The following is a 14,199-nucleotide window of genomic DNA, read 5'->3' as shown; positions in this document are numbered from 1 at the left end:
CAGACATATACATTTACAGACACCTAAGGGCAATATAGCATGCCTGTGGGAGGAAACTGGAGCACCCGGAGGAAACCCACACAGACACCGGGAGAACATGCAGACTCCACACAGGTCACCCAGCTGTGAGGCGACAGTGCTACCCACAGCACCACCGTGCCGCCCTGGTCAAAAATATTTTTGATATTTTACATCAACATAAATTACAGTTGTTAGAGTTGCTTGTCTTATAAAGTTAAAATTTTAGAGATAAAAGGTTTTGTTATGACTAGTAGTGGTCCCAGGATTGTTGCACTGGGTGGACAAATTTACTGGCAGCCTGAATTTGAATTTGACTCCTGTGGGCAGGGAGAAAAGCTGCAAAAAAAGGATAGTGGGTTCAAGCGAATAAAGGGGTGGGAGGGGGCTAAAATATGGATGGAGTTAAAATATCGGTAGTGGATATCTTTAGTGATATCTCATTACATTAATGCAAAAGTGGACGGAAAGGGGAAGATCTACAAGAAGCCTGTTTTTTTTTAATCAAGGGGATGGCATCCCCATGCATCTCTCCTCAAATTGAGTACGGAGCTTGAAATATTCGTCCGAAATCTACAGGACCCGTCTGCTCATATCAGGTTTGGACATCATTTCTTAAAAACATACGAACAAAGGGCTCAGGCCAGACTCAAATTTCATGTTCGTGTTCTCACATCCTGCCTTCTACTTCTAACAGATTTTACCTGCATTTCACTACTTTAATTTAACTCTTAACTTTATTTTTCACTAATTTTACTAGGTTAGATATTTTTTGAGTCACCCCCTCACCCACTCAGCATTGCAGGTCATTAGGCCCGCACTCATAAGAAAGTGGGTAATATATAGTGAAGCGATTCAAGAAAGTACATTTTAGTGCAGCCAAAAAAATGTTTGAGTCATTTGGCTAAATTTTATTTTATGTTACATGTTATATATGTCCTAGGTAACATGTTCTATGTGCACAATTTGAGTTTCAGTAACAGGTGAAGTTAACATCTCGCTGTATCAGTACTGCACAGCATGAGAACAGCACAGTAAAGAAAGTTTATCCAAACTAAAAAAAGCACTGAGATGCTATTCAAAACACTATTTAATGAATAAATTTGTTCAAGCAGAATTCAAGCATACTATTTTATATTACTGTTTATTATATTTTTCCACACTGATGGCTATTTATCCACACTGACAGCTTTTATTGTCACTACAGAGTAACTGCGCTATCAGGTATTATACTTCATATTTGTGAAAAATCTCAAAGTGCTTTACAGATAAGCAAGAAAGCTTAACAGTAATAGAAGAAAATATGAGTATCAGGCTCAGATAGAAAATTCTCCGGCTGTTTTTGGGTTCGGACCAAAATTTCAGGTCCAATAAAAGCTCTACTCAAGCTAAACAGTGCAACCATCTCAGTTATGGCTAACTGCATGTGACCCCAGACAGCTAATCAGCAAAATCACACAAAACTCAGAGCTCATAACACAAAATGAAACTTTTGGCTTTGTACATCTTGCTTTGCTCACAGGAGCAATAATGACCAGCATAACCTTAATATGCTGGTGATTTCTCCCATTTACACCTTCTGTGTTAATGAGCTGGCTGATGATTGTGCCATGTTCAGATTTGGATACTTACTGTTTATCAAATGTTTTGTGATGCTTAAAACAAGACGTGTTCATATGCTTCCAATCCTCAAATCCACATAATGGTCCTGCATTCATCTCCAAAACGCTGACAGCATCACTGCTAATGCTCATAATCATAAACTAAAAGTGTCTAGATTTAGCACTGAAACTGTGGCTGGGTTTTTACGAGAGTGCTGGCGACTCGGGGGAGAGCGGTGCTTAGCAAACATCTCACAGTTATGGTTACTGATTAAACTGAAATTTCAACTGGTGTCAAAAATGGAATTTCATATATGTCATATATTTAGCGAGTGTGTTTTTATTTGTTTCAGTTTATTTATTTATTGGCGAGATTTTAATACTGAAAGTGAACTTGAGCAGTCATTTTGGGTGGGCTGATGATGAAAAAGGACATGCATAGGCCCACTGGGCCCAATCAAATCATCGCCACTGGCAACAATTAGTCACTGACACAAAGACTATCAGTATCAAAACTCACAGACACACAGACACAAACCTTGGCGTGTGTATTTAGCAGCTCAAACAGAGCCATGACCAGCTGTTCAACTCCAATGTGTCCATCACGATACTCCTGGATGTAGTAGCTCATTGTCTGTCTCTCAGGCTCAGTGAGCAGGTGTCTGGCCTGTTCCTCCAGCATGGCCCTGCTCTGGTTCACCAGACTGGAGAGAGTCACCTGAGAACCTGCTACTCCTTTATAAAAACCCGCCTGCAGATGGAGAGAGAGAGATAAAGGAGCTGAAAGAAAACTGGTGGAAGAGAAGGGAGATCATCACATGTAGAGGCTGTCAAAGCTCCAATTAAACAGGATACACATCTGTCCAGACCAAACAATGAGACCTAAATGGCAGATCTGAATGTTATAGTCTCTTTAAAAAAGAAACCATTACCAGAATGTGTACTATTTAGAAAGAGATACCAGCTAAAATCTATAGATGGCTAGCAGAAAGACTCAAAAGTGGTCATTGCAGGGTCCTCCAACAAGATCAAATAGTTGTTAATGGTAAACAAAACTTATAGCAGTGAACTTATATAAATGACAGGACTTTAAATATTTCTAAAATATGTGAGAAATGGATCAAATACAATGGAGAGTAAAGGCAGAGGTATAACTTTCAACTGTAACCAAGCATGCAACCCAGCAACACTGTCCTAAAACGAACATTATCCCATATTTCTGACATATAAAGTCACAAAATGTGAATCAAATGTTCTCATGAATCTTTATTGCACTCTTTTCCTTCACTTGTAACAAGACAAATCATAAAAGTAAAGTAAAAAAAACAGAAAGAAACCTGTTTCATCAGAATCACCTATCAGCTCACTCCCAGCTTTCAGAGAGTATATTTGTGATTTACAAGCACTTCACTGAAATGTCACTCAGACTTAAACTGGGAAGAAACTGGTAGATTATATTTCACCAAAACGCACATATCATCTCCCCTGCCCCGCTCTCTTTCTCCTCCTCTCCTCCGTCATTCTCTCACTGTGGCCTGTCTCCTTGGGAGCAGCTTTTTTTGTAGCTCTTTAATCAAACCCAGCACTTTAAAGTTGCTAGCCACAGGGCTAGAACGGAAAAGCATCTGTATAACAATGTGGCTCAGACTTATCAAAGCTTTTTTAGTGTTACAGATTTTACATGTGCCGTTCCAGTGATATGACCAATAGATGATATATTTCTAAGTGGAGATGGAAGTGGATATCTTAGTATTTGTTTAATTCATCATATATCCAAATATGTGTGCATGTGCAGTTTGGCATAAAAAGAAATCAGGTATTATCTTGTCATTTTTAAAGAGACTGAGCAGCTGACATAGAACCGCACAGAAACTCAAAACACAGGCAGCTGATCTCATATTAAAGGAACAGTTTGGCAAATAACAAACGTACAGTGTTCCACTGACATCAGATGTAGTCAATCAGCCAGACATGTTTGGTGTCCAAATTTGCCTCTTTAGTTTTGAACTAGAGCTACAAGGCTAACATAGCTAACAAACACTAGAAGTCAATAGTCACCCAAAACATTTCTGTAAATACATCCCCAAAGCTTCTCCCCATATGATTAAACTGTATCCAGGTCTTCCAGGACTTAATGTGATTTAGTGCACAGTATGACTAACGGTGAACAAATGAACAAAACTTCACTGTATAGCGAAATATTAGAAGTAGCCATTTAAACAACAGTTGCTGTGGTGAATTACAACTCTCTCCGTAATGTGCACACACATCACACAGGCGTTTGGGTGCTACAGAGTAGCTGCTGTTTCTATTAATACATAACTGTTAATCTTGGGCTGTGAATATTGTGTTTTTGCTGTGAAAACTCTTAAAACTACACTAGTTTTCTATGAAAAATGATTACATTGTGTCTCTTGCTAAAAGTTGTTGTGTGCTGTTATGCCTCTTATGCACACAATGAGGACTCACAACAGAGTCTAAATGGCTGCCTCTAGCATTCAGCTACATGGAGCTACGTGTTGCTTATTTGTATGGTCCATAGTAAGTCATACTGTGCCCTAAACCACATCAACACATTTACATGAAGAACTGGATGTGGTTTGTGCAAGTTGAGAGAAATTTTTGGGACGCATTTACGGGAAACTTTTGGGTGACTATCGACTTGTCGTGCTTGTTAGCTTCTTTAGCCTCAAAGCTTCAGTTTAAAACTAAAGAAGAAAAAATTGGACACCAAACATGTCTTGGCTGATCGACTGCATATGGCATAAGTGGAAAATTGTGTATATTTTTGCTAAAGTCTAATTTGTGCACATTTGTGAAATTACTTTATTTACTAAATAAATCAAACCAAAGTCAACTGATCAATCAGGACCAGATCATCTTTTATGAGGCTTTTATGCTAGCTGCATGCAATAAAAATGCTAAACTTGTTTTTCTTTTATTTATTCGTAACAATTTTCTCATAGGGGTATCTCAATACTGTTGCTTTAAAATTGCAGATATTTGAACAGCAAAAATGGTTAAAATGCACATCCCTATTTTTAAGAGCGTCAATACTGCAAGTTCTCTTACTATTTTTAGCATGAACTGTTTGGGTCTGTGTAGCTTAGCACAGTGGAACAAAGTCTGTAACTCAAAGCTCCTGCAGGGCATCTCCAGTTCTTCTCTGCTCTTGATAACAGAAAGGCTTTGGAGATGTGCCTGTATCTCTGGCCTCTATCTCTGTCTGTCTCTCTGTGTCTTTGTCTCTCTCTCTCTCTCACTCTCTCTCGACTGTAACAGTGCTCTAATCGAATGGACAATTGGCTCCTATTTTCGGTCAAGCTCTGTGTTTTTGGCCTTTCTTTGTACAGGTGCATTCAGGCAAAAAGATCACCTGCTTTATCAAACAGACAAAAGACACAGAGACCCCTGATCTGAGCTCGATCAATACAGAGACGGACAGCAGCAGGATTGTGTGTGTGCTGCGCTTCTCTGTATTGGCTGAACAATCTTGGCCCTGGTACTCGGTCCCTGTAGGCCTTGAGCATTAGAGGCTCTGTACATGCGGCATGAAAAGTAAACAAGTTAATGATCACTGGACGTTCCAGTTGCATGACTATGTGGCAGCCAAAAACCATATTAATAGCTAATTTAGATGTTTGTGAGCGTACACGTATGTGCTTGTGCTCCTGGAATAAAAAGAATGCATTATCTCTGAGAGAATAGCAAAATGACTCAAGGCTATGAGACAGAGGGAGAGAGAGAGACAGAGGCCACAAAGGTGAGTGAACAGGGGAAAAGAGGAAAAGTGAGTGACAATGCAGTGAGACAGGAGACAGGTGTTGAGATGGCACTATCAATCCCCCCTCATGGCTGGCTATAAACCGGACATGACCTTGCGTACTGCCCCTGAGAGGTAACTTCTGGGACAAAAGAACAGACACAGCAGAGCACTGGAGCCTCAGCCTCAAATGCTCCGTCCACAGAGGTACATGGACTGTCTGATGTATTGATGCCTTCAAATCCTGTCAGAACTAATTCTATCTCCATCCAACATGAACAAGGACACTTATGTCTTATCAACATATGAAACATAGACATGCTTTGAATCCTCCAGGGTTTAATCATTTATGAACATGGGGTACAAAGAGATATTTAAATGAAATTAGAATAAGTAAATAAATAAATAAAGTGTAATTAGAATAAGAAGCCAACTCCAATTTTGTCAAATTTCTGACTTGTTCCTCTGACCGTCAGATGCTGCTGAAATTTGGAAAATATTACAGTCATTCATGCTTCAGTACCAGCTGGGCCACCACAAGGCCACGACTACGGGATTGTCTGATGGACCTTTCTGAGTCAGGCAGTCTCAGGTGGTATGAGAGGAAACGGAATCACAACTGTTGATTTGGAGTCTAGGTATTAAAATAAAGCTCTGCTGATCGTTCTAACACAGTTTTAACAATAAATGGTCTTAAACACTGGAGGTAATGTATAACTGCTAATTCACTCTTTAACCCTGAAGCTTGGCATGCAGACTGCTGTTCACAGCAACGCAGACAACAGTCTCGCCTGGCTAGTAGCTAATGAAAAGACAAAGAGAAAGATTTAAGATGAACACTGATAATTTGGAGACGAATGGACTTCCAATCCAGCTGGTTGCCAGATACGTTTAATCTGCAATGAGAAACTGTCAAACACTAAAAAATCATGAGGCTGAAGTCAAATGAAGTTCAAATTTTCTCGTTCCACCCTTTCTGGCGCAGCAGTTACAATCTGGCGCCTCAGGCACCTTTTAAGGTGGAACGGAAAAATTCAAACAAAAAGCTGGCAAATGAGAAGCTGACTTCAGCCTCGTAAAAAATCGATTGTTAAGACATTTTGCAATAAACTATTCTACTTTTGCAGAAAAGTTTCCTGTCAGAGATACGAGAAAAGCGTCAAGAGCCGAGCTAAAGCTTAAAGCAGAGCAACGCAAGTCTGCATTTTCATTTATATTAAATTTGTTAGCCTATACTAGTACATTAGCACATACCGAGACATAATTACAGCCAAGATGGTAAAATGGACATAAAATGTTGTGGCTCCCAGGGTGGTTTGATTTTTGGCTGAATGGACAAACTAGCTCTTCTTAACATTTGGGCTGCCGACCCCGCCCCAAAAGAATGGCCATTCCTTTATGTTCGCTGCTTTGAAAGCAAAGTGGACGACTTCAGATGTGATGCACTAGGCATTTGGAGGTCACTGAAGGTCTGCTGCATTTTCATTTTCATTTGACATCCATGACATGAATAAGACATGTCATGGATGTCCATGGATGGAATAAGACAAGATTGAAAAAAGATAGCATCCCATCTTTAAAAGTAATTTAATTATTTATGATGAAGCATTTAGAAGCAAGAAAACAAGGCATCCTTGAGTGTTTGCAAACATCATCTGTTCATCTGTTTTTGCTGTAACATCATTTTAACAACCAACTGCCCCTGCTGGTCATGTTATTATATGTCCATAGCTGGTCATCGTATATATCAATCAAATGGCCAATTTCTGCCAAAGTTGGTTGTTCTTGGCCATACTGAGCGATGAAAGTACCTGAATCTCTTGTGACAGCCAGACGTCTGACTTGCAAGACGGTGTGTTCACAAAACAGTGAGTCATTCCTGAGGAAAGTACATAACTGGACAGGCTCAAAATGTAAACAGGTCACTCAAACAGCTTAATCCAGCACATAGCCTGGGCTGAATGCAATACATTTTTTTTAGCTGTCTAGAAATAACAACTATAGTAACTACAGGTCCTGACACCAAAAGACATCAAGAAACATACTGTATAAGCCCTAGGGCATAACTACACAGAAAGAAGCTCAAATGGACTTCTTACAGCAAATGATCAATAAACAGGGCAGCAACTCAGTGCTTCTGTAATCCCATAAGAACGGCAGTAGCTATGATCAGATTGATTCCCTGCCATCAGTAACATAACATTATCCACCATGATCTTTATCTAATGGCACCATTCGACTGACATACTCTTTAATCATGAGAAAGCATAATTGCAGCTCAATATCTTAATCACAACAAAGCCAAGTGTCTTGCCTGATGTTCCACAACCAAGATGTCTCAAACAGCAGGACCTTTCATCCCCGTGTCCTGTACTCTGCAGAAGTTCGGATGAGCCAAGGTGAAGTAATTAAGCCATAGATTCAGCTGCATGAGGAACAACAAGATGACTTGCCTCTATAAAGTGCAATGATGGAGAAATAAAGAGGGGTGGCTCCAGAGATAGACTTATGCTATAGCTAAAAACACATTTACATCCTGCCACTACACACTGAATCATTGCTGCAGGGTATTGATCGGGGGTGATTTGAGTGAGTCAGGGCTGGTGAGTCAGAGACATCGGGTGACAATGATTATGTGTGATTCTGTGATCAATGAGCAAGGCATTGTTGTTCAGCTCCTGCGTACTCAGTCTCTCTCTTTCTCTCTCTCCCTCTCTTGTTCTTTCTCTCCATTATCTCTCTACCATTTTCTCAAGCTACGTTAGTGAGTCTGCATCTATTGGCATAGCCACTTTGCTCAGAATCAGTGCCTGCTACGTGAAACCAAAATGAGAATGGCAAATGTCATCAGCAAGTCACATGATTGAGTTTAAAGGGCTGATATCATGGAAAACAAATTTTTTCTTGCTTGTAGTATGTAAATACTGTTAACTTTTTAAAATGTACCATTCACATTGTGGGAATTATGCTGCAAAAACAGCATGTTTTGAATATATCTGTTTTTTGTGATGTCACAAATGCCAAGAGTGACATCACAAAAAAACAAACAAAAAAAAAACATTCCTACACATGTTATAAGAGGTGTTTTAGCCAGGTCTGCTCTTTGAATGAGGCACAATTTAGGGTAGACAGTCAGAACAGATGTCATTTACATACACTGTTAGAAATAAAGGTTCTGTGCAGGTACATTTTTTGTTCTTCAAGCTACAAGCAATGTAATTGTACTCTCAAAAGTACAATAGTGCCTTTAAGGTCCAATTGTGTTCCTTAAATAAGTTTTTTTCCCTAGGTAAAAAATACGTATTTGTACCTTTTCATAACCTAATGTTTTAAAACAACAATAAAATAAAAAGCCTGGAGACGAGACGGGGTGTGTGGAGACAATACAGCTTAGAAAATATAATTTCAATGGATTATGGTACAATTATGTTCCCTGACTAATGGTACTGAGGTATACCCCTGATAGTACCACCCCAGTGACAAGAGGGGTCCTGCCCCAATGACAGTTTCGTACCTTTATTTCTGAGTGTATACAGGTCTTAAAGGCACAGTAACAAAACCAGCCTGTTTAATTTGAACGGAAAAATAGGCACTTGAAACTGTAAAATGCAAAAATGTAAAAATGAATTATGACTATTTGGTATATCAACCCACTCTAATATCATAAGTGGGCCTCAAGAAGATGAACAAATTGGTATTGGCCTTTTAATGCTACCATTAACAGCTTGCCTAGCATTATTTAAAATGACATTATATGAGAGTCTGGGTTGAAGAGTTATTGTCGATTACACATTCATAATCACCAGTCCAAAATGAATTTCTAATGTGCTGAATGAAGACATGGGCCCGGCAGATGCAGTTCAAGAGTCCGAACCCCGGTTTTATTGAACAGCACTACTCTATTACACAGCACATTACTGCTCTCCTGGCCAGTCTACAAACCACAGAGCGCCCAGAAATTGGAGTCCCATTTCACTCTGCTGCATTATATTAAAGCCTGCGTAGAAGAGACATTCTCCTCACTCTGCAGATCTATTTCTACATTTCTATTTCAGCAAATGTGGAGAACCGAAGGCCGGTTTTGAAAGTGTCTGAGGCTCAGGGAAGGCAAACCTGCTGGAGTCTATTTCCTGAACAAGGACACGTTTGTATTGGATTTCACACCTGATGAAAGAAAACACAAGGGCTCCAAGTAAGTATGGAGCTAAGAGCTCAATGAGGGTGCAGGCTGAAGCTGCACATTAATGCACAACTCTGACTCATTTTCTGATCAGTCTGGATGGACAGAGCTGCTTATTGATGTTGTGAAAAGGCAACTTCAATTAACTGAAGAATGCGCACCCCTGCTGAGGGCTCATGCTGTAGTAAAGCTGGCAAAGGTGACCACACAGTGAGGCTTTTTTAACCAAGGCAGCAACTTCATAACACAGTCTATTGCATTAAGTGCCTGGCTCAGCAAAGATTCCACAAGGTCGCCCAGCAGGGAAATTTTCGGCCTGAACAAAGCCAAAGAAGTTTGGCAAGAGGAGCTAGAATTCTGATGAAGACAGATTTGAGGAATTTTGATCAAGGTCGAGGCACGGAATTCGCATCGGAAGCAACCTCAGTAATATATCAACACTATCGTGTGAACATTTCACAATGAATGGACCAACAACAATGGCTGCTGGTTGTTTCTAATAAAACCTGATTACATTAATGTACAGTACTGTGCAAAAGTCAGAAACCACCCCTTATTTATTTATTTCCAGGGACAACAGCCATTAGGTAAAGGCAATTTATTTTTCAGGAGATGTTTCTGAGGAGATTTAGACAGATAATCAAGTCGATGGAGTGAAAGTCAAAGGTAAATAAGTGGCAATACAAGAGTTTCCAAAGCTGGTGTTCAAAAAATATATAGTAACCCCTTAAAATCCACTACAGTAACTACAGGGTACTTTAATGCAAACTGGCTGAGCTATTCTCAGGTTATAGAAGTGTGTACTAAAACTTTTGGCTAAACCCTGGCCATTTAAGGGCTTGAGATACAGAGAAAATGGGACTGCAAACAACTATGCAAAGACCTGGTAGACCACCACAACTGTCAGCATCAGACAAACAGCACTTAAAGCTCTCATCTTCGAGAGAGAGGAGAAAATCAAGCTCCACTCTTGCTTCAGATCTGAAAAAATCCACGGGTGTTTCTGTCCATCCTTCCACTTTGAGTGGACCACTTAACACCTGGGGATCCTGAAAGGATGTGCAGCGGTCAAGATGTTACTGAGAAAGGAAAATAGACATAAAAGAAGAAATCAAACAAAGAAGCTGCTTGTTTTCTCAGAACAATGGGCTGACCACCCCAGAATCCAGACCTCAACACCACTGAATGCGTTTGGGATTACTTGCATTACAAGAAGCAGAAAATAAAAACAACTTCTAAGACTGAACTTTGGAGATATGAAAAAATATCCCTGAAGAATTCTTTAAAAAACTGAAAGCAAGTCTCTAATGTCATTATATTTAGTTGCTGATGCTTCTGTGTATTCTTGTATTGTATATATTCTGTTAAATACATATTTTTTTCTTGATGCTGAAAATGAATAACTTGTACTTATTTGCCATTTTGACTGGTCATTAAATAAATGATGGATGGTCTCAGACTTCTGTAGAGAACTGTGCATTAACGTTAAGTATGTTTTTCTTCCTCCTATTAAGTCACCATTTAGGAGACACAAGGTTTTGTTACAAAAGCAATGATGTGAAAGTATTTTAATGTGAGAAGCTGAGAGAATGTGGGTGGGGCTGCTTCAGCTTAAAAAGATCCACAGCCAGTGACGGCAGACCTGACACCACACTGCTGCATCACTCATCTTCATTTCATGCCTCGTAGGAGCTTTAAAATGGGGCCAGAAAGTGTGAAATACTTCCACTGGCACTGAGTGTGCATCTCCCCTTAAATCTTTGAATTAAGAAATATGAGTTTCTGCTAAATTAAATGCACTGCTGAGGGGATAGAGTGTATGACATTGGCCTTAAAGTGCTAGAGTCAGAGAGCTATCCGCACAAGAGGGACATCCTTATTTTAAAGATCACGTCAATTATCCCCTTGCATTTCCCCCACAGCAATTCAAATTACCATGCACTGACCCACAATTAATCAAAAGGTAACAGGAAGCCCGTCAGCAATTACTCAGCCAATTATTCCGTAAAATGTTTGCCAGAGGGCTTTAATGTGCACCTATAGAAAATTAATGAGCTGTTTACACACGTCTCGATCTAAAGCTATGTAAAGCTATTACTACACTAAAGCACTGAAATGATGGTTAGAATCCCCCCCAGTCAGTGGAAAGGTTTAAATACCCAGGTCTGACTTTAAGCCAGGTACACACTTCTATAATGTAAGAATAACTCAGTTGGTTTTGCTTTACTGAATAAGGCTTAAAATGGAAACTCCAACCATTTTTCAAAAATTTTGCATAATTTAATCGTTTAGATGAAAATTCGTTCAGAGTTTTAGAGAAAATTACTGATTTCTTTACAATGGTACAGATATTACAGATAATAATACAGATATTTTACTATCTTTAACATCCTGTCTTGCCCTGCCCTTGTCTTTGTCTGTTTACCTTCTTGTTTACCTTCCTTCATGACTCGCATTTCACAAAGTAATTGTTCCCAGGTGTTTTTGTTTGTTTCCTCCAGTATTTATACCCCTTGTGTTTGTCTTGTTCTCTGCTTGGCGTTGTTTGCTGTAGTGTGGGTTCAAACTCGGATTTTTTTGTACCCTGTTCTGTTCTGTTTCATTGTACTTTGTGTAGCAGTTCTTTTAGTTTCTTAGTTAGTTTTCTTGTCAAGTTTTTCTTTTTTTCTGTTTTTTTCTTGCCCTCTTCATTGTGCACACTAATGAAACTCCCTGCTCGCACCTGCATCTTCTACATTGTCTCTTTCATCTCCAACCACGTTACACTATCCAAACTGTTTCTCTGGCACAGAGCACTTCACATCAGACTGCTCTGAATAAATTCCACTTTAAGGCCATTGCACACGGAATACATCGCTCCTCACATGGCTTTTTCACATCAAAACTGTACTCACCAGATGTGACTTTTAATACAAACAAATAAACAGAATGCCTACAAGTGACAAACAATCTTTGCTCTTCACAAAATGGGCAAAAGTGGCAATAGGCAGACTACTTTCCATTTTGGAATATGGAGTTTCACTGTCACATTCGGGAGCTGGAACTTTGTGAGTGATTTCACACAGAGCTCTGATGTCCGTAACCCAGTTTGAATGCAGCTCCACAAGTGACAACGAAGACAAACCAATCCTTCTGACGTTTGCCAAAAAAGTTCTAGTTTCAGCCAATCCATGTCAACGCAAAAAAAATCTTACATTTTCACCATCAGAAAATGAGTGTTTGGTGTGTAAGATCATCATCAGAACACAACAGTTGTACACTACACACTCATTATCATGCTCAGTGTGCAAAGCCTTTAGGATGTAATAAGCTTGGGATTTTAATAAATGAACATTTATCACACATGTAAGAGCTGCTGCTTGATGTGGAAATTTTGTAGTTTGGTACTGTACAGCATTATTTTGCTGGTTGTCACATCCATTGTAAAGAAGCGCCGTACATTACCAGGGGTATAACAACATACAAATTTCACAACACGATCTGCACTTTGTTTCTTGCACTGCTGTAAAACATACAGAATTAAACAAACAGAAGTAAAAAGGAAATGCCAACATTAATTTTTTTGGTCAACTGCCAAAATAATTCCAAAACAAGTCCATAGGATCTGATGAAAGCGTGATTAACACAAACATTTCCTTAGAAGACAAAATAAACTTAAATACACAAAAGGGAGTTTTTTTGGAGTCATAGTTTTAGAATATACTATTATACTAGACAATACACTAAATATTACACAGTACTGTGCAAAATGTCAAAGATCACCTGTACTTTATTTAATTTCTACAAAAAAGTAAAAGCTATTCATTTCTCAGCATCTAGAAAAAAATATTTAAGAGAAAATGAACTAACTTCATTTTCTCAGTATTTGGTATGGCCACTCTATGTCTGTATTACAGCTTCCATTCTTTTAAGGAAGCAGGTTTTCAGTTTTTCAAATAAATCTGCAGGGATATTTTTCACACCTCCAAAGTTCAGTCTTTGAAGTTTGGCTGCATATTTTGCACTTCAAAATCCAAGCAATACCAAACACATTCACTGATGCTGAGGTCTGGACTCTGGGATGATCAATCTATTGTTCTCAGTAGCTTCTTCTTTTTTTTTTGGTAAATTTTCTTATTTTTGTCTATTTTCTTTTCTCAGTAACAACTTCTTGACAGCTACACATCCTTTCAGACTCTTAGTGTTGAGTTGTCTTCTCACAGCAGAAGGATGGACAGAAACACCTGTGGATTTTTTCAGATCTGAAGCAAGAGTGGAGCTTGATTTTCTCCTCTCTCTCAAAGATGAAAGCTCTAAGTGCTGTTTATCTGATGGTAACAGTGGGTGGTCTATCAGGTCTTGCACGTTAGGAATCCCATTTTCTCTATATCTGTGAGTTTTTTCTTTCTTATTTTCCTTTGACTTTCCCCTTTTATATGCAAGGGGATTATTTTCTATCTAATCTCTTCAGAAATCTCCTGAAAAATGAATTACTTGTACTTACTGGCTGTTTTACCTGGAAATTAAATAAATGGTGGTATAGAACATTACAGCAAAGCTAAACAGGTTCTGTAGTGTAATGGGCTCACACAGGAATGATATACTAATAGAGGACAAATTACATCTTCATATTAGGAGCCAATCTCCGTTTACAATGA

General features: G+C 39.0%; 1 protein-coding gene across 1 annotated transcript in view; it reads right to left on the bottom strand.

Moving 5' to 3' along the window:
- The window catches only part of whrna (whirlin a), a 125,393-nt gene that overhangs the window by 22,856 nt on the left and 88,338 nt on the right, over nucleotides 1-14,199 (bottom strand). The window contains exon 6 of the mRNA XM_036589009.1: nucleotides 2,158-2,370. Coding sequence (XP_036444902.1) covers nucleotides 2,158-2,370 — 213 coding nt within the window. The remainder of the gene's footprint in view (nucleotides 1-2,157; nucleotides 2,371-14,199) is intronic.

Source organism: Colossoma macropomum, unplaced genomic scaffold (assembly GCF_904425465.1).
Source record: "Colossoma macropomum unplaced genomic scaffold, Colossoma_macropomum, whole genome shotgun sequence".
Classification (NCBI taxonomy): Eukaryota; Metazoa; Chordata; class Actinopteri; order Characiformes; family Serrasalmidae; genus Colossoma; species Colossoma macropomum.
The sequence above is the reverse complement of the archived record's forward strand: the minus strand, read 5'-3'. Positions and strand labels throughout refer to the sequence as shown.